The following is a 23,626-nucleotide window of genomic DNA, read 5'->3' as shown; positions in this document are numbered from 1 at the left end:
AAGGTATTTCTGAGCATAGGAAAGGAAGGAATACTTCCAAACTCATTCTATGAAGCCAGCACGTCCATGATACCAAAACCAGGTAAAGACACGACAAAAAAAGAAAGTTACAGAATTATATCCCTCATGAACTTAGATGCAAAAATCCTCAACAAAATTCTAGCCAATAGAATTCAAAAACAACATATCAAAAAAATAATTCACCACGACAAAGGGGAATTCATACCAGGTATGCAGGGATGGTTCAACATTAGAAAAACAATTAATGTAATCCATCATATAAATAAAACAAAAGACAAGAATCACATGATTTTATCAACTGATGCAGAAAAGGCATTTGACAAAGTTCAACACCCATTCATGATAAAAACTCTCAGCAAAATAGGAATAGAAGGGAAATTCCTCAACATAATAAAGGACATTTATACAAAGCCAATAGACAACATCATCCTAAATGGAGAGAGCCTGAAAGCATTCCCTCTGAGATCAGGAACCAGGCAAGGATGCCCTTTATCACCACTCTTATTCAACGTTGTGCTGGAAGTCCTAGCCAGAGCAATTAGGCTAGATAAAGAAATAAAGGGCATCCAGATTAGCAAGGAAGAAGTAAAAGTATCTCTATTTGCAGATGACATAATCTTATACACAGAAAACCCTAAAGAATCCTCAAGAAAATTACCGAAACTAATAGAAGAGTTCAGCAGAGTATTGGGATACAAGATAAACACACAAAAATCAGTTGGATTCCTCTACACGAACAAAAAGAACATCAAGGAGGAAATCACCAAATCAATGGCATTAACAGTAGCCCCCAAGAAGATAAAATACTTAGGAATAAATCTTACCAGAGTTGTAAAAGACTTATACAAAGAAAACTACAAAACACCTCTGCAAGAAACCTACATAAGTGGAAAAATATACCTTGCCCATGGATAGGAAGACTTAACATTATAAAAGTGTCTGCTCCACCAAAAGCAATCTAAAATTTAATGTAATTCCAATCAAAATTCCAAGGACATTTTTTAATGAGATGGAGAAACAAATCACCAACTTCATATGGAAGGAAAAGAGGCCCCAGAGAAGTAAAGCATTACTGAAAAAGAAGAACAAAGTGCGAGGCCTTACTCTACCTAATTTTAGAACCTATTACACCACCACAGTAGTCAAAACAGCCTGGTACTGGTACAACAACAGATACATAGACCAATGGAACAGAATTGAGAATCCAGACAAAAATCCATCCACATATGAGCAGTTGATATTTGACAAAGGCCGCAAAGCAGTTAAATGGGGAAAAGACTGTCTTTTTAACAAATGGTGCTGGCATAACCAGATACCCATCTGCAAAAAAATGAAACAAGACCCTTACCTCACCCCATGCACAAAAATGAGCTCAAAATAGATCGAAGACCTAAATATAAAATCTAAAATGATAAAGATCATGGAAGAGAAAATAGGGACAGCATTAGGAGCCCTAATACCTGGGATAAACAGTATACAAAACATTACTAACAATGCAGAAGAAAAACTAGATAAATGAGAGTTCCTAAAAATCAAACACCTATGCTCATCCAAAGACATCACCGAAAGAGTAAGAAGATGACCTACAGACTGGGAAAAAGTTTTTAGCTATGACATTTCTGATCAGTGCCTGATCTCTAAAATCTACATGATACTGCAAAAACTCATCTGCAAAAAGACAAATAACCCAATTAAAAAATGAGCAAAAGATGAATAGACACTTCACTAAAGAAGATGTTCAGGTAGCTGACACATGAGGAAATGCTCAAGACCATTAGCCATTAGAGAAATGCAAATCAAAACTACAATGAGATCCCATCTCACTCCAACATGGTTGCCATTAATCCAAAAAACACAAAATAATAAATGTTGGAGAGGCTGTGGAGAGATTGGAACACTTCTACACTGCTGGTGGGAATGTCAAATGGTACAACCCCTTTGGAAATCAATTTGGCGCTTCCTTAAAAAGCTAGAAATAGAACTACCATACGATCCAGCAATCCCACTCCTTGGAATATATCCTAGAGAAATAAGAGCCTTTATATGTGAGTAGGAATCGACTCAGCAGCAGTGGTAGTGGGCAGTGGGTACATGAACAGATATATGCACACCCATGTTCATTGCAGCACTGTTTACAACAGCAAAAAGATGGAAGCAACCGAGGTGCCCATCCACAGATGAATAGATAAATAAATTATGGTATATTCGCACAATGGAATACTACTCATGGATAAAAAACAGTAATTACTCTGTGAAACATTCATAACATAGAGGAATCTGGAAGGCATTATGATGAGTAAAATTAGTCAGTTGCAACAGGACAAATATTGTATAAGACCACTATTATAGGAACTCATGAAATAGTTTAAACAGAGAAGAAAATATTCTTTGGTGGTTACAAGAGGGGAAAGGGAGGGAGGGTGGGAGAGGGGTATTCACTAGTTAGATAGTAGATAAGAATTACTTTAGGTGACGGGAAAGACAACACACAGTACAAGCAAGGTCAGCACAACTAGACTAAGCCAAAAGCAAGGAAGTTTCCTGAATAAACTGAATGCTTCGAAGGCCAGTGTAGCAGGGGCGGGAGTTTGGGGACCATGGTTTCAGGGGACAACTAAGTCAATTGGCATAATAAAATCTACTAAGAAAACATTCTGCATCCCACTTTGAAGAGTGGCGTCTGGGGTCTTAAGCGCTAGCAAGCAGCCATCTAAGATGCATCAATTGGTCTCAACCCGCCTGGAACAAAGGATAATGAAGAACACCAAGGACACAAGGTAATTATGAGCCCAAGAGACAGAAAGGGCCACATAAACCAGAGACTACATCAGCCTGAGACCAGAAGAACTAGATGGTGCCCGGCTACAACTGATGACTGCCCTGACAGGGAACAGAACAGAGAATCCCTGAGGGAGCAGTAGAGCAGTGGGATGCAGACCCCAAATTCTCATAAAAAGACCACACTTAATGGTCTGATTGAGACTGGAAGAACCCCGGTGGTCATTGCCCCCAGACCTTCTGTTGGCCCAGGACAGGAACCATTCCCAAAGCCAACTCTTCAGACAGGGATTGGGCTGGACCATGGGATGGAGAGGGATGCTGGTGAGGAGTGAGCTTCTTGGATCAGGTGGACACTTGAGACTATGTTGGCATCTGCTGCTTGGAGGGGAGATGAGAGAGTAGAGGGGGTTAGAAGCTGGAAATGGACACTAAAAGAGAGAGTGGAGGGAGGGAGCGGGTTGTCTCATTAGGGTGAGAGCAATTGGGAGTATGTAGGAAGGTGTATATACATTTTTTTTGTGAGAGACTGACTTGGTTTGCAAACTTTCACTTAAAGCACAAGAAAAATTTAAAAAAAAAAAAGAGTAACTTCACAATGGAGAAACCTGGTAAACGCTGCCTTAGTCCTGTGATTAAGGCCACACCAACAGTGACACATCATGGTAGCACGTGTCCTTGACAGGTAGCGCTTCACCTCCGCCTTCCTCCCCAAAATCTATCACCCCAGTCTAATCATGAGAAAACCATCAGATACATCCCAACTGAGGGACATTCTACAAATAACTGAGCATTGCTCCTAAAAACTGTCAAGGTCATTAAAAATAAGGAAAATCTGAGAAACCACCTGTCATGGATTGAACTGTGTCCTCCCAAAGATGTGTCAACTTGGCTAGGTCATGATTCCCAGTATTATGTGATTGTCCACCATTTTGTCATCCGATGTGGTGTTAATGATGTTAATGAGTCAGGACTGGAGGCAGTTATGTTAATGAGGCAGGACTCAAATCTGTAAGATTATATTGTATATTAAGTCAATCTCTTTTGAGATATAAAAGAGAGAATGGAGCAGAAAGATGGAGGAGCTCATCACCACCAAGCAAGAAGAGCCAGGAGCAGAGTGTGTCCTTTGAACTCTGGGTCCCTGCGCTGAGAAGCTCCTAGATCAGTGAAGGGCTTATGACAACGACCTTCCCCTAGAGATGACAGAGACAAAAAAAGCCTTTCCCTGGAGATGGCACCCTGAAATTGTACTTCCAGCCTTCTAGACTGAGAGAGAAGGAACGAATTTGTCTTGGAAGAAGTACAGCCAGAATGTTCTTTAGAAGCAAGGATGGAGAGACTTTATTTCATGTACTTTGGACATATTGTCAGGAGGGATCAGTCCCGGGAGAAGGATATCAGGCTTGGTAAAGTAGAAAAAAAATAAAATAAAAAGTAGAGGGTCAGCAAAAAAGAGGAAGATCCTCAACAAGATGAATTGACACAGTGACTACAACAATGAGCTCAAGCATAGAACAACTGTGAGGATGAAGCAGGACCAGGCAGTGTTTTGTTCTGTTGTATGTCGGGTTGCTACCAGTTGGAACCTAGTTGATGGCACCTAACAACAACAGCAACAACAGACTGTGAGAGAATAAATTTCTCTGTTATAGCCATCCACCTGTGGTATTTCTGTGATAGCAGCACTAGATGACTAAGACACCACCGTAGCCCAAAGGAATCTAAGAATACATGACCAAATACGACATGGGGTCCTGGGTAGGGTCCTAGGACAGAAAAAGGACATTAGATAAAAACTAAAGAAATCTGAATAAAGTAGGGACTTTTGTTAATAAAAAAAAAAAAAAGAGAGAGACTGATTTAAGACTCAACCTAACCTTGTAGATTGAGTCCTGTCTTATTAACGTAATTAATCCCACAGAGGTAGGATTTATAACACATAGGAAAATCACATCAGATGACAAAATAATGGACAATCACACAATACTGGGAATCATAGACTAGCCAAGTTGACACACATTGTTTGTGGGTACACAACTCAATCTATAACCGCCAATGTATTAATTGTTTCAGGTAAACATCAACAACTGATGATCAAACCAATGGGTGAAAGCTTGTCAAAGGATACTCATAAGTATCATCCCCCAGGGACCTTTACAATGGATAACTCTAGTGGACTCACTTCAATCAAGGGATCCAACTTATAGCATCCCCAATACTGGGACAAGCTGACATGATGATGTGCCTTCTGAAGTTATGCAAGAGTGAAGACATAGCATCCCTTTATGCGATACCCTTGCCAAATATGGTAAACCTGAATCCAATTGTGAAGAGGCAGTCAGAAAATCCAGACAGTGGTAGTTCTGAACAGCTGACATAGACTCTTCAAAAATGTCTGTCATGAAAGATGAGAAAAAGCGAAGAAACTCCTCTAGATTGAAGGAAACTAAAGAGACATGCCAATTGAAGTTAATGTGTGATCCTGGATTGGATCTGTAATTTTTTTTAAATAACTAAAAAGACATTATTGAGATAAGTGTTGTTGTTATTGTTAGGTGTTGTCAAGTGGTTCCAACTAATAACAACCCTATGAACAACAGAATGAAACACTGCCCAGTCCTGGGTCATCCTCACAATCCTTTTATACTTGAGCCCATTGTTGCAGCCACTATGTCAATCCATTTCATTGAGGGTCTTTCTTCTTTTCACTGGCTCCCTGTTTACCAAGTATGATGTCCTTCTCCAGGGACTGATCCCTTCTGACAACATGTCCAAAGTTTGTGAGACGAAGCCTCACCATCCTCGCTTCTAAGGAACATTCTGGTTGTACTTCTTCCAAGACAGATTTATTCGTTCTTTTGGCAGTCCGTGGTATATTCAATTTTCTTCACCAACACCACAATTCAAAGGCGTCAGTTTTTCTTCGGTCTTCCTTATTCATTGTCCAGCTTTCACATGCATATGATGAAAATGAAAACACCATGAATTGGGTCAGGCACACCTTAGTCTTCAAGGCGACATCTTTGCTTTTCAACACTTTAAAGAGGTCCTTTGCAGCAGATTTGCCCAGGGCAATGCTTCTTTTGATTTCTTGACTGCTGCTTCCATGGCCGTTGATTGTGGATCCAAGTAAAATGAAATCCTTGACAACTTCAATCTTTTCTCTGTTTATTGTGATGTGGCTTATTCCTTGACAACTTCAATCTTTTCTCTGTTTATTGTGATGTGGCTTATTGGCCCAGTTGTGAGGATTTTTGTGTCTTTATGTTGAGGTGTAATCCATACTGAAGGCTGTGGTCTTTGATCTTCATCAGTAAGTGCTTCAAGTCCTCTTCACTTTCAGCAAGCAAGGTTGTGTCATCTGCCTAACGCAGGTTGTTAACGAGTCTTTCTCCAATCCTGATGCCCCATTCTTCTTCATATAGTCCAGCCTCTTGGATTAACAGCTCAGCATACAGATTGAATAGGTATGGTGAAAGATTGAATGGGTATGGTGAAAGAAAACCCTGACGCACTCCTTTCCTGACTTTAAACCAATCAGTATCCCCTTGTTCTGCCTGAACAACTGCCTCTTGATCTACGAAAAGGTTCCTTATGAGCACAATTTAGTGTTCTGGAATTCCCATTCTTCACAATGGTATCCATAATTTGTTATGATCCACACAGTTGAATGCTTTTTCATAGTCAATAAAACACGGTAAACATCTTTCTGGTATTCTCTGCTTTCAGCCAGGGTCCATCTGACATCAGCAATGATATCCGTATTTCCACATCCTCTTCTGAATCCGGCTTGAATTTCTGACAGTTCCCTTTTGATATACTGCTACAGCCACCTTTGAATGATCTTCAGCAAAATTTTACTTGTGCGTGATATTAATGATATTGTTCGATAATTTCTGCATTCAGTTGGATCACCTTTCTTGGGAATAGGCACATTTTATTAAACAGTGTACTATATAAACTTAAATTTCCTGTATGTGATAATGGCATTGTACTTATCTAGAAGAATGTCCTTCTTCCTAGGAGGTACATATTAAGCTACGTAGGGATAATAGCATGGTGCCTGCAACTTACTTTTAAATGGTTGAGAAAAAATCATGTATATATAAAGAATAAATACGACAAAATGTTAACAGTTAATCTAGATGGAAGGTGTTTGGGTGTTCAATATACTCTTCACCTTCAACTTTTTAGATTTGACATTTTTCAAAATAAAAAGTTAAGTGGAAAAAAGTGAAACTCATTCCTCCTCTCATGTTCCCTGACCTATACCAAATCCGTCAATAAGTCCTGTACATCCTAGCTCCTGAATATCACTTGAATCTCTATAGTGTGCCTCTCAGCACTGGCAGATCATCGCACCAGCCTCCTAAGCTGTCTCCCTGACTCCTTTCCTTCCTGCTCCCACTTGCACCCCAAAAGCATTCTTAAAAATACAGACTTAGTGATCATTTCCAAAATGCCAATCTTATCATGTCACTCCAGGATTACAACATTTCAATCCCCACAGCCCCCAGTATAAATGTCAGTCTCTTTAACATAGCTCACAATACAGTTCTGGTTTGATGCTCCAGCCTCATCTTTCATTCCTTCCCCCTTGGCAGATGAGTTCTCTGATTCCTGCAAACGAATGCCTGAATGTCCCAAGTTATTTCTACCCAACCAAACTTTGCACTTTGTTTCCTTTCTCTGGAGCACTACTCCTCCAACCTCCATTCACCATCTGAATGATGCCTTTCCCTCAGATGGCAGCCTAGGTGTTACTTCCTCCAGGAAGCCTTCCCGGAGACCCCTTCCCCCATGAGACACATGTTTCCTCCACACCCTGTTCTCCTCTCAAAGTACCAAGCAATTACAAAGTAAATATGAGTTAATTTGTCAGTATACCCCTCCTTGCCCTCAGGCCTGAGTCTAAGTGATTTCCAACTGTCTCAGGGTAGCCATTCAGTAACTATCCTTTGTAAAAATGAGTAAATGAATTCCTACACTCTTAATATCCTCTTCTATATTGTACAAGAGATGCTTATTTGTTTTATTGATAATAGCATGTTTGGGGAGAGGGTCAGAGAAATGAACATGGCCAAGATTATAGACTAACAATGTGTAAAATAACTTTGGAAAATTAGAGATACACTCAGTAGAGCAAATTCAGGGTTGTTCATTAAAAGGACAGAAATGTAGACGGAAAAACAGAAACTGGACATTAGACCACTTTGGGCTAAACTTTGCCTCTGACAACAATTTCTCATATGCATCTTGGCAAATCTCTCCTTCCTGGAGGTTTGTTTACCAAAAAAAAAAAAAAAAACCCAAACCTGTTGCCATAGAGTTGATTCAGACTCACAGGGACTCTTCTCTAGGAAACACTGGTGGTGCAGTGGTTAAGAGTTAGGGCTGCTAACCAAAAGGTTGGCAGTTCAAATCCACCAGGTGCTCCTTGGAAACTCTATGGGGGCAGCTCTACTCTGTCCTATAGGGTCGCTATGAGTTGGAATTGACTTGATGGCGGTGGGAGGATTGTTTAGTCACCTGTAAGATGAAGGCAATGGAATGGCTCTCTTACGGTCTCTTTCCCAATGCTAAAACTCAATGGAAGGAAGGTGGTGAAGAAATATGGCTTAATAAGACAAAGTATCTATTAAAAGCACTGCTTTTAAATTTAGCATTGTTTAAATTCAGCACTGTCAGCTACATATTTAAAAATAGCACCACATAGTGTTTAGGTTGTTGAGATATAGTGGCATTTTAAGAACATTATCTTGGCACCGAATTATGGTGTAGATAAAGTACCCCAGCGCCATTCGCTGTAAATTACACTGCTACAAGTTCAGCTGTATTTTTCCATAACTGAAACTTCTACACACACATAAACACATATTTTTTCATTTTAGAATATAATTATGCACTGTTCTGTGATTTTCTTTTTCTCAGTCAACAGTAAATCTTGGCAATCTTATATAAGTCTATCGTATTCTTTTTTTTTTTTTTTAGTATGAGTTTACCAAAATTTATTTATTCTTTTAGCTATTGATTAACATTTGGGTTGTTTTCATATTCCAGTTTATAGACAATATTACAGTGAATATTTTGTGTGTTCTTTTTTTCTGCACATGTCAGATTTCATTTAGGATAGTGTGTAGAACTGGAATTGCTGTTTGAAAGGGTACACAGAGGTTTTTATTTGATATATACTGACAAATTGCCTTCCAAAAAAGCTTTTCCAATTTATAATCTTAGTGCTCATTTCTCTGATATCTTGCCAACAGTGAATATTATTAATTCATTTCATCTTGGGCTATCTGATAAATGAAAAAGGAAGTCTTCTTTTTTTATTAGAATTTCAAATCAAATTCCTAGTGTGTTTGAGTATCTTTTCACATAATTATTGGCTATTTTTCTGATACTTTCCTCTGAATACAGACTGTGATAATATATGTAAATATATCATATGTAAAACAAAGCTGTATGTGATATGTAAATGTACTCATATGAAAATGAATTTAAAATATACTGGAAGGATATAACGTTAAGAGTAGTTACCCTAGAGAGCACAGTGGCTGGAGGTGGAGATGGTAAAAGGGAGCTTCATGTATAACTTGTATAAATGAGAATAAATCTGCTGTATTCTAATTCTTTTAATAATAATAAAAAAAGGGACTATTAAATAAATAGAGATCATAAAAATGAATGGAACTTCATAATGCTAGCTAGTCTTTGTTTGTTTGCTTCTCCTTCTTTTTCCAGGAAATAACCCTGCTTCTATAATTCCTGAAACAATTTCAGTTGTTCCTCCACCTCCTTGGAGAATTTCTCTAAAGCCTGGTCTTAGACTCTGTGCTCTCTCCACCAGATATCTCATTTGCACCTATAGTCTCCACCCTCTCGGATCTATGTTGAGATCCTCTCACCAAGATGACTTCTCTCTCATAGCCTGCCTGACCCTTCTACCTGGCTTTAAACAAAACCTGGGATTGTACTTAACTCAGCATGGACAGCTCCCACCTCCTCCACCAGTTTCCTGGCTAACTGCTATTCATACTTCACTTTCAGACCAGTGGCTGTCATGTCGATTCTAACTCATGGAGACTCCATGTGTGTCAGAGTAGAACTGTGCTCCATAGGGTTTTCAGTGGCTGATACTTCAGAAGTAGATCTGTAGGCTTTTCTTTGGGGATGCCTCTGGATGGACTCAAACTTCCAACTCTTTGGTTAGCAGCTAAGCATGTTAACTATTTGCACCACCCAAAGACAATAAAAAAGGAAGACAGAAGAAGAATTGATGTGTTCAAATTGTGGTGCTGGCAAACAGTATTAAATATACCATGGACTCTTGGAAGAATGAACAAATCAGTCTTAGGAGAAATGCAAACAGAATGCTCCTTAGAAGTGAGAATGGTGAGACTTCAGCTCACTTAATTTGGACATGTCCTCAGGAAAAACCAATTGCTGAAAAAGAATATCATGTTTGATAAAGTAGATGGTCAGCAAAAAAATGAAGGAAACCCTCATTGAAATGGATTAACATATTAGCCACAACAGTAGACTCAAACATCCCAATGACCATGTAAATGATGCAAGACTTGGCAATGTTTTGTTCTGTTATACACAAGATTGCCATGAGTCAGAGCCTCTATGGCAATGAACAACAACACTTAACCGGAGCTTTTGTGATGAGAGCAACAAAGGGAAAGTACAGGAACTATGAGGGGTAAGAAGTAAGGTGTTAATCCAATCTTGATGGTGAATGAAGACTTTCCTGAGGAAATGGTGTTTAAACATGAAGTATGAACAGCAGTTAACCAGCAAACTGGTGGGGGAAGTGGGAGCTGGCCAAGCTGAAGCACCAGCAATTGGCCAGCCCTAAAACAGGAAGCCTGTTAAAGTGTTCAAGTAACTAAAATATGGCCAGTACGACTGAAACACATCGATGTGATGTTCTAGTGTCAGATAATCATGGACTAACTTGTTGAGACCATGGGTGCACACTGAACGGTTGGGAGGGTGGAGCTCCCCTAGAAGGAATGGATATTCCCACTCTTCACAGTCCTAGAGAAGTAACTAAACATTTGGAGAAACATTTCTTAAACTGTGGCAGGGGAAAATATTTCCTGCTCCCTCTGAGGCCTCTTCGCTATGAGGCCTTAGTGGCCTGGGGTTTTTCCAGGGGGGTAGAGAGGCTGAGAACAACCCTGGGCATATAAAGGAGGCCAGAGTGAGGAAGAGGAACAAGTCAATAGGAAACAGTGAGAAGGGTGTGAAGGAGCACTAGCCAATAGAACTTTCTGCAATGGTAGAAATGTTCTATAATCCGTGCTGTCCAATATAGTTGCCACGAGCTGGATGTGGTTACTGAGTACTTGAAATGTAGCCGATGTTGTAAAAAACTGTATTTGTAATTTTATTAAGTTCTAATTTTATTTAACTGTACTTAAATAAGAGCCCTGGTGGTGCAATAGTTAAGAACTATGTTTGTTAAACAAAAGTTGGGCAGTTCGAATCCACCAGCTACTCCTTGAAAGCCCTATGGGGCAATTCTACTCTGTCATATAGTGTTGCTATGAGTTAGAATTGACTCGATGGCAATGGGTTTAGCCACAAGTGGCCCAATGCCACCATATTGGACAGTGTAGGTCTGGGGCCAGACCAGAATGACAACCTTGCCTTGGGTGTAAAGAGAGAATTAGGAAAGGACATGTGCACATGTGGAGGGGAAGGAATAGAAGAATTTGGTGTCCCTGATAGTCCTCAGTAAAGACCGTTGATGCCCAGAGAGTCAGAAATTCATGACAGTCATCTCCATACAATAGTGGTAAGACACGATGAGGGGCTGAAGGACTCAACGGACTTCTACTTGAGCAAGTGTGAGGCAGAACCTTGGAACTACAGGTCTGGCTAAGTTGCTGCACTGCAAATGAATAGTAAGAGGCATCTTTTTTTTTTCTTTCAAATTCTTCCTCCTTTATAACAGACTTCTTGCATGCCTTCTCTGAGCCAGTTCTGGCTAAATTCAAGGTTAAAACGTGTGTTCACCAAAAATACTATTCATCAACTTCTCCCATTCAGATTAACTTTTATAAACACCTTTTACAAAAGCACACAGAGAAATTGGAAAAGGCATGAACTTGTCATGAAATTCAGCATGAGGACAGAAGCGTCCTGGAACACGAATTTTTCATTTGTCTTAACACCCGACTTCATCTCCTTGTTGACATTGTTAGCTAACATAACCCATGAAATCTAGCAAGTCTGACAAAAACTATCAAAGAACTCCAATTTTGCCAGATGCAAATTTGTCTTCATGCTATTACCTTAATGCTGAGGAGGGGGACCAGCAGAGCTTTACTGATTTTCTGCTGCCATCAAAAATAGATTTTTCAATTCCTCTAAGGGAATTGGGGTGAGTAACGCTCTGACCTGCTGCCTTCGTTCAGCAGGTGATGAAATGACTGTGACTGCTGAAAGCGCTCTGCACTATGTAAGAGTTATAGATTAAGCTTTACCTGTTTACTTGTTCACAAGCCTCCACTGAGATATCTTTAAAAAAAAAAAAAATCTTTAGAAAGGAAATAATAATAATAAAGCAACAAGTTAATTTTATCTTTTCCTTTTACTCTTTAACTCTTTCTCTATACTGATTTGATTGTAGAAGTTGTTGATTAGTTGCTGATTATGCACTAACTCCCAGTTACCAGGGCACAGAACTTGCATGCTATTAACATGCTCATTTTGTTAATGAAGTCTTTATCCATTGGATTCCTTTGCCTTAGTGCAGCATCCCAAAGGGAGTTTGCGGTGTGGTCTTGGAAGTCATGTCATACAATGGGCTGGGAAGTGGACAATCTACTCCTGAGCCCTGGCTCTACCCCATGAATGAATTCGATTAAATATTGTTAAGCCTTATTCTCCTTATGTGTAAAGGGGAAGTAAAAATGTCTGTCCTCCCTGGCTTTCATGCTGGTAAGCAGATCAAAGAACATGATGTCTACCAAAGTGCTTCATGAAATCTCACCACACTTGAAAGGAATTAAATTTTTATTCATCATTTTTACCTCCACTGATATTTCCAGAAAGAGTTTTAGTTTCATTACAACAGAAGGTATATAAACAATAGAACCATTAAAGCAAAGATAAAAGAACAAGAGTCACAAAATGAAAATAGCAGACAATTGTCCCAGAAAGACTAAGTTAAGAATAGTTGTATCAATTGAGTACTAAATTTAGCTTTGAAGTTCCTAGCACCTAAGGAAAAACACAATACACAATTAGGCACATGGCTCTCCTTAATCTACAAAATGAAGCATTCTGGCTCAGTAGGCAAGATGAAAGTTTTCCTACCGCTAAACTCTAAACCCTATGCATCTGTCAGTTTGTCATGCTGTGAGAGCTCGCGTGTTGCTGTGATGGTGGAAGCTATGCCAGTTATTCAAATACCAGCAGGGTCACCAGTGGCTGACAGGTTTCAGCTGAGCTACCAGACTAAGACAGACTAGGAAGAAGAACTCGGTGACCTACTTCTGAAAAGAATTAATAAAAAATTCTGAAAAGAATTAACCAGTGAAAATTTTACGAATACCAGCGGAACACTGCCTGATATAGTGCCAGAAGATGAGCCCCTCAGACTGGAAGGCATTCAAAAGATGACTGAGGAAAGGCTGCCTCCTCTAAGCAGAGTCGACCTTAATGATATGGATGGAGTCAAGGTCTTGAGACCTTCATTTGCTGATGTAGCATGACTCAAAGTAAGAAGAAATAGCTACAAGCATCCATTAATAATCAGAACCTGTGGTAAAGAAGAGGGTTAGAGAAAAAGAGGGAGACCCTCAACGAGATAGATTGACAGTGGCTGCAACAATGGCCTCAAGCATAACAACAATTGTGAGGATGGCACAGGACCGGGCAGTCTTTCATTCTATTCTACGTAAATAGGGTCGCGAAGAGTCAGAACCTACTCGATGGTACCTAACAACAACAAAACTCTAGAGGAATCATAGGTGAGATTGTTTTCCCGGGCACACAGCTAATTTACACTTCACAGCTTCCCATGCAGTTAGGTGTAGCCATGTGATTGAGTTCTAGTGAAAGAGATGTGAGCCTAACCCATAAAAAAATTCCCCGTATGTATCTTCATGCTCTCCTCTACTACAGGCAATCTTGGAAGGTACAGGAAGGAAGAAGTCTGGGTACCTGAATCTCTCCTCTCTCTTTGGAGTGCCCGCCAATTAGAAAACTTGCTTTCAACTTCATGTGAGCAAGAAGCAAACCTCTATCATATTTGAGTTATTATATATTTTATGCAGTCGGCCCACACCTTAAAAAATATTTTCTTATCTGGAAAGTTATTGGATAGCATACAGAGTTTTGAACTATCAGTTTTAGCTAAGAAAATAAATAACTATATCTTCATGGACAGTCTCATATTTTATCAGAGATAAGCAAAATCTAAAGTTCCCAAGGTCGGGGAATGAAACAAAAATGGCTAATTGTATTGATGTGCTCGGGATGATAGTGCCTGGGTAGACAAGGAAGAAGTAAGAGATATGAATAGCTCTGAAACACGAGACACGTCTAGGCAGACCTGTCCATTTAGGCAACTTACGAGCAAAGAAATAAGGGGCAATGAAAGGCTGAGAGAAGACTGAGTCCTTATGAATTGCAAAAAAAAGCTGGGAAAGAAGGACAACTGGGAAAGAAGGACAAATGCAGGAAAGGTAGAAAGGGAGGTACGGAATTTAGACTTCCGTATTTCCTTAGTGCCTGTCAGGGTAGCCTACCTCTCAGCTTCATCCTGTTGGAGCAAGGAAGCATCATTCATTGGACATGCTCTAGAGTCCACCTACAGGCATCCTGGAAATTTTTTAAAGAAAATCACGAGAGGTTGTCATGAATTCTGTGGATTGAATATTTTGTTACCCCTCAAGCACAGTTTTAGGACCGGCAAAACTGCCTCCTGAACTTCTCAGTTCTTTTGAGATAAGATTAGTACTAGTGCATTGTGTTTAAATTTCATGCACCCTTCAAGACAGGTTTATTCTGAGAACCCTCACTGGACAGACAGTCTCTGGAACATTTCTTACTAGGATTACTACCAGTCCTTTCTCAAACTAAGACTGTTTCAGCTCTTCAAACTCTGAGCATAAATACCTCATGTTTCATGCAGGATTTAGGAGATTTCATTTTTAGGTCTAGTTGAATCTAAAGATTTAGCAGGAATTAGGCAAGGAAATGGTAGAATAGAGTGAAAAGGGTAGGGCCAGCTTGGGCCCATAACCTGCGACAGATCACACAGATGCTCCAGGAGATGATAAGAGACACATTTACTGACAGAGGCAGTTCAGGCCCCAGCCCAGTGAGTGCAGCGGGGCAAGGCACACTCCGGTTCCCGTTCACACAGGCAGCAGGAGATCCAGGGTCAAAGAGCAAAATGGCCTGACATGGAGAGGTCAACAATGGAGAACTCAAAGAAGGAAATATTCAGACAGCTACATAGCCAGACTCTTGAAAGAGACTCAATATATATCAGGCCTCAATAGGGGCCTTCTCAAAAGTCTATTTCCCTTGGATTTCCCTTCTCACCATTCCTATGAAATTAGCAAACCACAGCCACTCTTCTTCACACATTAGCTGACTTTTGAAGTTTCTAAGAAAATGCAAAACACTATTGGCATTAAAATAATACAAATATCCAGAGACCATGTGATTTCTCTAAGTGTTGCAAGTGCTAAAGAAAAATTTTGAGTAACAATCACTTTATAATTCTATGCATAATACAAGTTTCCCTTCAGGCTCATATATGGCTTTTTGACACCGACACTTGAAACAAAATGAGATCCATAAGTTACTTTTCTAGCCCTTCTACCCAGGTAACTTCTTTGTTCCAAAAAAAGAGGATTAAGATACCAATTGAAATCTTTCTCAGGCTAAAAAATATGAAATAAGAAGTGGGATGATGATGCTGTTTGACTCTTCTTTGCAACTCTTGTTGCTACTACTTCCTGCCATAAGTGAAGTAAACGTAGAAATAAAGTAGCAAGCATTATTAGAAGTTTAATTTCCTTTAGGAAATGCATGAATTAGAATCAAAACAAGGTTAGAGGTAGTGGTCAACCTCTACTCACTGAACACAAATAATATTGAACGTTAATTGAACACTTACTCTGTGCAAGGGCACTTTTCCAGTACTTTCCAGATAATTCCTCATTTAACCCTTACAACAACCTCGTAGGTAGGCACTATTCTCCCTATGTTAGAAATAAGGAAACTGAGGTAAATCACTTATTTCTTAAGTGATTTGCAAAGTCACATTGTAAGTGGCAAAATTGGGATTCTAATCCAGGAAGTCTGACTCCTGGCTCTTAAACACTAAGTGATTCTAGCTCACTTATACCATCACATAAGGAAAGAAAGTATTACTTCCTTTATTGCTAAAATACTACGGCTAAGCTGTATACAATATGTGATATTTCGTTCAAAAATATATGTGAAACATTCACAAAACAATTCAAAGACCCAACTTATTATTTTTTAATTAAGCATTGCCAATGCTATTTAAGGCAATGGATGACACCTAATATCTGACAAGTCTTCAGCCCCGAATAAGCAATCTGCATAAAAAGCCAAAAGAAGAGAGAGAGGTATCTGGGCCAGAATTTTGGCATTTCCAAGAACATGTATTTAGTGATTGGGCCACAAATTCACTGCTTGTGGAGTTCTATATTGCAGGACAACTGCCGAAGGCATTTTTTTTTTTTACAACAATCTACACCTGTGGCCTGCGGGCCCAATGCTCATGACAGATGGACTAGGCTCCATTTGAACCATCTAGTGTATCATCCTTCTTTCAGAGTCCATGCTGTGTTTGGAAACCATGTTGGCTCAGGGACCTAATTTTTAGTACAGGTTGCACATTTGCCATTGGATTGTACAGTTCTGTGTCTGTCGAGTCTGTTAAAAACGGGTGGACTTTATTTTCTTGGGCGTACACCTGAAAAAGCCCAATTTATTGTTTAAAAACTGTCATTAGATTTTTCACTTTCATGCAAGCTCTGAATTGCAATCTCTTCTCCCCTTCGGACCATCAGAACCTGATTTTTCAAAGGATAATTTCAAAATAAGTGATCCAGTCTTCAAAATGCTTAAAGTGAAAAGAAAAATAAAAAACTGAGGTTGAATTGTCCAGTTTCGCTTGAGTTCACTCAAGACTAGTTTGCAGTTTGAAAAGGACACCCTGCCACCCCACCCACCTGCTGTAGCTGTTGTACTGTCTCACACATCTACTTTACAGTGTGGGCTCCCTGACAGACCTTAGCATTCTAATTCTTTGTGTACTCAGATTCAGGACAAAACTGCCACATTTCTCATCATTCCAGAGTCAAAGCTGTCATAATCTGCTGTTAGGTTTTTCTGAATGTCCTCAAGCTGTCCCAATGTTTGCTATGTCTATCCAAATATGCCAAACTCATTTGGTGCATTGGGCATGAGCAGCGCTGAAAGCGTTTCAGACAAATGGGGTTGGATAAATAGCAAATACATGAAGATTAAAATGAATAAGTGTAGGACAGAGCATGCTTGCTGCTAAATCTGATAGATTCTGTTATAAAACTTATTTGATGTTATTGGGACATGAATTTATCAATACCGATAAATCCTAGCTTATAATACAAAACAGGGAATAGCAGAGTTTGTCAGTGGTTAGCACCCCTTTGGACTGTTGAGGATTAAATTTTGTGCCAATTGCACACACACCAATGCAATTGTTAGATTTCAACATGTTTTATTAATTTCGAGGTGGTGTTCCAAAATATCGCATGTCTGTTTCAAATTAGTACTTACACTCCCAAGCACCGCCAGAGGAGCTTTCGAAGCCCTGAGATCATATTTTAGCAAACATAATGAAGTAGAATGGATGGAGACTCATGTCTACCCAAACTCGACAGCAATCAAGAGCACTTCTTCCTACCCCAACGTGAAACTAAAAATCATGTCAGTGAGTGCTGTTCATTATGCATAGCTGCAGAATTTCAAGCTAATTAAGATTGAGAGGAGAACATTTGTTTATAGTTAAATTCCTAAAGTTTTATTTCTCATGTGGAATTTAAATGAAAACTTCAAAGTTTGTTTTTATTGGCATTGACCCAATATTTACAAAAAGAATGGGAGACTGGTCCCTCACATAGGATCTTGGGACATCGAAGGGCCAAAATCAGCTTTGGAGAGTGTGCCACTGAGGGTGTGGCAGGATGGAATTTTTGCAAACTGGACCTGTGTATACAGTGTTTGCATTTCCAGAGTTCTACCTCCATAATGGAAGAAAGGCCTGGCTATTTATTTCCAAAGATCAGCCAACAAAAACCCTTGGATCACAACAGTTTGCTCCAAGATCAGATCCACAACCGATCATGGGGATGGTGCGGGACAGGGGTTGCCATGAGATTGTTGCAACTTCACTGCAGCTAAGAACAACACCCCCACTGCCATGATACCTCACTGATAGCAATGATATTCAAAAGCACCAATTTCAATCTAAATAATACAATTTGGTCCAAAGAACTGAGGAATAAATTTACCAAGCACATAGTTAGATCCAGGCCTGACCAATGCTTTGCAATTCCCTGTTTGAACCGTTAGATATACACAATTAAACAAAGCAAAACAAAAACTCTTTCTCTCTTTCATCCTAGTCTCCTTCATAAACAGCTCAAACTCTACAGTAAATCATATTATCACTTACCTCAAATGCACTCTGTATTTTGACAAAGTCGCCCACACTGAGCTGGTTTTCAAGCAGGGCTGGCCCATAGTCTCCATGTTCAGTGCCACCTTCTGCTCTCTGAGCGTTCTTTGGCCCAGGCTGTGACCCCACATTTAACTCCAATGTTGCATTCTGGTAATTCATGGTTGTTTCACTGCTTTTTAGCAGCCTTTAACTATTTCTATGTGGCTTTTTTTTTCTTCTTCTTCTTCAGCAGGTGCCTTTGAAAGAAACCCAATTTAACCATACAATTCCAAAATGAAAGTGCAAACATTTCAAGGCATACAATTAGGAGGCAAAATGTCGAGTGGAGGAAATAAAAGCCCTCGTGGACCTCCACGCTTCTTTAATTTCACAGTCTGTTTTTCAAAATCCACAGTGGAATAATGTAAAGACACCTCCCACCTTACTTACTGTTTAACCTGGCTTGATTAAACATGGGTAAAGCTTCCCCCATGTTTATAACAACTGACACAGAAGGCAGCTTCTAATCCTCATTTTAGATGCATTAGAAAATGAACTTCTCAAACTCTCTGGCTAACCTTGCTTGTCTTTAAACTCCATTGTCACATCTGGAGGCCTGAGATGACACAGCTGCAAGGTTTCCTTCCCAACAAAGCGCTGTCCTCTAATGGCCACCTTCCCAGCAGTGTGGAGTTGTTTGCTTCCTCTAGTCCTGGTGTCTTTGTATGTTTCCTGGCAACCGACATTAACCCAGCTGAAACTTTTCCTTCTTCCTTTCCCCAACAAATGACTGAACTGAAGCTCTGAATATATATGGTAAATGTTGAGGTCTTTTTTTTTTTTTTTAAAGGACAATTTGGCCTATTTATTGTTTATTAAACTGCATTACCGTATTACTTAAAGACAACTTTCATAAATATATTTTCTATGAATCATGGTATGCATTATAAAATGATATGATTAGCCACAGAAACAGAATGGCATTCTGGAATTTTTATGTTTTACACACAGGAAATATTTTATTCTTATTTAACAAGAATTCCTTTCTTATATTCTTTTGCCTTAGTTTCTGTGTGCATAAAATGGGTATGGTTCATTCAGTTGTTGTCTTCTCCCAGTATTGCATACGTAAGTGTGATCTTAGCATCCACAATTGCAGGCTGTCTGCCTTATGTTGTTGTTGTTGTTAATTGCTATTGAGTTGATTCTGAGTCATAGTGACCCCATGTGTCCCCAGCTCCATGGGGTTTTCAAGGGTGTGACCTTTCAGAAGCAGATCACGAGGCCTGTCATCTGAGGTGCCTCTGGGTGGGATCAAGCCACTGATGGTGGTTTAATAAAGCTTTCAACTTATTAAAAACATGGGGGGGGTGCAGCATTAATATGATAAACTCTGTGATAAAATTACAATGTTGTCACTGTTTCAGCTAATAATAATGAAAAAAAGTTAAATTTTTTTGAGTACTTATCATGTGCACTACACTAAGCACTTTACATTCATTATTTTGTTTAAGCTTCACAACAACCCAATGAGACAGATACTATCATTATCCTCATTGTACAGATGATGAAGGCAAAGAAAATGTCAAAAGCCACATCCTTAGTAAGAGGTGGAATATATCAGAATGGCTCCCGAGCTTCACAGCCAGCACCATAGCCTCTCTCTGAGCCTTATTTTCAACTCTGTAAGCTGAAGACTTGGCACTAGATAATCTCCAAGGTCTCTTCCAGCTCTAACATTCTATGAGCTGATGTTCACAAGCTACATGGTAACATGCAGTGTGTCCCCTACAAGAGAGAGAAGCAAGTATCCTACCAATATAGAGTAAAATGAAATTTCATTCATGCATCTATTCACTCATACATCTGTTCACCTATTCTTTCATCCAAATCCATTTATTAAGAACCCATTATATGTTAGGCCCTGAATTGTACCTGGAGCCTACCACTGAGGAATTTATAGCCTAGTAGAAGCCTAGTTCATCTTCTGTGCCAATTGCAACCTCTTGCTGTTTACAGTGTTGTGTTAAGAAGAATTCTGAAGTTCTATCTAGAATCAGAGGAAAAGAATAGCATTATAAATTAGAGATACATATCACGGGCACGGAAGGGAAGAGGGAGGCATATTTACCACAAATTTGCCTTTCCTGATTTAGCCCTTCATGTAAGTTAGGAAAACATTTTTAAACCCTAAAATAAATTCTCCTAAGTCATTTTATTATCTGAGGACAAAATTTGTCTTCTTACCATCCTAGTTAGAAAGTTAATAATAGTTTAGATAGACAAGCCCCATAAATGTTTGCAAAATGTTTTATAATGATATTTTGGAGAATCAGGCTTTGTTCAGTAACAGACACTAATGAGAGAAGGAAGAGGAAGTAGAATAAGCATTCCGTGAAGCTGCTCCAGGAGGGGGAAGTATCCCACTGGCTGACGACGCAACATGCTCTAATTATTTTCAGACAGTCAAGCTGCTTGGCCTACTTAGCTTCCGTAAAGGTACACCTCTAAAAGTCTCCATTAGTCCAACGGGATCGTGTAACGAGCAGCTAACAAATCACTGCGAAAGTTAACCCATTGACATAGTTTTCTGTCTGTAAAATCAAAGCATTATGAATAATTCTTGATCATAAAGTCTTAAATGGCTTTAACCTTCTTTGTAACTGTGTGGTTATTTTTCAGGTTAAATTTCTGCAGCACCGTAAAACCCATAACTAGCCTCTTGACTCCACTGAAATTTATCTTCTTGCTTGCCATGAATCAATTATGATTCCTTGACTACCAAGTGCCCAGTTTGAGTCTAGGCTTTATGCAGACTGTAGCAATGATGAAGACAGTCCATGCTCTTAAGGGCTTGGCAGTTTAGTCGGGAGAGAAGGCTAACAAACTGACACTTGCTCCCCTCTCCTGTGGGAACTGGCTGGCACTCAGAAGACGGAGTAAACTAATACATATACTGGTCTTTGCTTCATTTGGAACTTTAGCCCTGGATAATTCTCCCTTCTGAACTCCCATGAGCGTCACCACACCAGTCCATACCCAATCCCTGTTCTCTCCTCACCCCCAGAACTTATATTCACAAAGCTAAATGCTGGTGGCCCCTTTATTCTAATTCTGCCTCCCTTTTTCCTTTTGTTTGCCCTCCCTACCCACTGGCCTCAATTCTTACTAACATTCTTAATCTTTGCTAAGAATCCTCCCTCCACTTCCTCACTTTAACTGAAACCAGGTTTTCCTTACCAATCCCATTTCCCACCAAACCATTTCAAGTAGAGGCTTGGGGACTGCTTCGTGTCCCAGTCCCCTGCTCTTAGGGCCAGGAGAAAGATGTCTTCCCACGGTCTCCTTGCTTTGACCCCAAGGCTTCCCAACTTGGCTCCAGAGACTGAACACCCCATGGCTCAGTTTAAATGTAGCCTCCTCCTAGATCATGAGCAAAAGCACCATTCCTGCCTTTGGAACACTGCAAACCACCAAAAACATTAGCTTCTTTCCCTTCTTGCTCTTGATCCTCCCAGTTAGAATTAATTACTCCTTCCAATCTGCAGCCACAGCACTTTGTTTATACTTTAATCACAGCACTTTTTCTTTCTGCCTTGTAATATAATTAGCTGTCTGTGTATCACTCTCTCCCACTAGATTAACTCCCTAAGAACAGAGATGATATTTTACCATTCCTGTAGCCTTACATTGCCCAACACAGGTCTTTGTATAAACTGTTGTTGTTGTTGTTGTGTGCCATCCAGTCAATTCTGACTCATAGTAACTCCATGTGACAGAGCAGAACTGCCCCATAGGCTTTCCTAGGGTGTAACCTTTACAGCAGCAGATAGCCATGTCTTTTCTCCCACAGAGTGGCTGATGGGTTCAAACCACTGACCCTTTGGCTAACAGTCGAGCACTTAACCATTGTGCTATCAGGTCTCCTTTGTATAAACTACAGGGTTTATTATATGTGTGCTAGTTTATAAGACGTTGTAGTTCTTGTTAGCTGCCTTTGGGTCAGCCCTCAACTCATGGGGACCCCACACACAATGGAAGGAAATGCTGCCCAGTCCTGTGTCATCCCCATGATCTGTTGGGGACTGGACCATTTTGATCCATAGGGTTTTCACTGGCTAATTTTCAGATGTAGATCGTCAGGCTTTTCTTCAAATGGGAAATTCACCTGCAGCCTTCACTTGTCAGAGAAGGTTCCTGTGAATCAGTGGCATAGTCAGAAATGAGGCAGAAACCCTTGAAAAAAGAAAAGTAATGAAGGATACAAAATTTGAGATTCTATCTTAAAAACACTTAACAGAACAAACTATTCGAGTACTTTTGAAACACAGCATTTATCTTTATACATACCATCTCTATTGCATATGCAAACATGTCTACTCTATTCCAGACACTGTTCCTGGCACTGGAAAAGTGAAAATGGATGAGGTACATCTTTGTTCCCACTGTTGCTCATACACTAATGAGAAGAGATACATACAAAGTAAATGTTCGTTTCAAATTAATCCTACCTTTTGAGAAACAGGTTCCCTTTTAACTCTTAGGCAACACAGTGTTAGCTTTTATTTTTTAGCTACTGAACAACATTTAAAGTAGCAAAACTATATATTCATAAACCGTGTTCCTCAGGCTAGTCAAATATTTGAACGTGAAAAATTTATGAAATAATAATACCTTAAAATAACTACAAATATAATTTTGCAATAAATTGCTTACCATCATACATTAAATTCTAGTCTAAGAAAGCAGTGGTAGCCACATGAAAAAATGCATGGGAGTAGAATGTAAAATTAAGAAAACCCTAATTATTGACATAAATATTCCTACTCATTTGCAAAAGGCCACTGTGACTATTTCATCAGTAGACACTTTGGATCCACTGCCTTGAATATGGAGAACCAGCACTTAAAAAACTTCTTAAATTTAATCTGTTTATGCAAATTCTAATGGAGCTTCTCAACAGCTAATCACTTTCAAGCCCCTTTTTGTTTTAACAGATCTAGTGTCTGTGTTCCAAGTCACATGTGGGCCTGTTGGCTGTCAGCGGGGCTTTCACTAGGGAGCCACTTACTGGGCAATTACTCTGAACTAGGTTACCAAATTCCTTTATGT

General features: G+C 39.6%; 1 protein-coding gene across 1 annotated transcript in view; it reads right to left on the bottom strand.

Annotated features, from left to right (window-relative positions):
- Positions 1-19,208, bottom strand: part of WDR49 (WD repeat domain 49) — a 210,049-nt gene extending 190,841 nt beyond the window's left edge. The window contains exon 1 of the mRNA XM_049867101.1: positions 18,530-19,208. Coding sequence (XP_049723058.1) covers positions 18,530-18,694 — 165 coding nt within the window. The 5' untranslated portion in view covers positions 18,695-19,208. The remainder of the gene's footprint in view (positions 1-18,529) is intronic.
- Positions 19,209-23,626: the final 4,418 nt, after the last annotated feature.

Source organism: Elephas maximus, chromosome 23, assembly GCF_024166365.1.
Source record: "Elephas maximus indicus isolate mEleMax1 chromosome 23, mEleMax1 primary haplotype, whole genome shotgun sequence".
NCBI classification, from domain to species: Eukaryota; Metazoa; Chordata; class Mammalia; order Proboscidea; family Elephantidae; genus Elephas; species Elephas maximus.
Note: the sequence above shows the minus strand (reverse complement) of the source record. Positions and strands in the feature narration are given on the sequence as shown.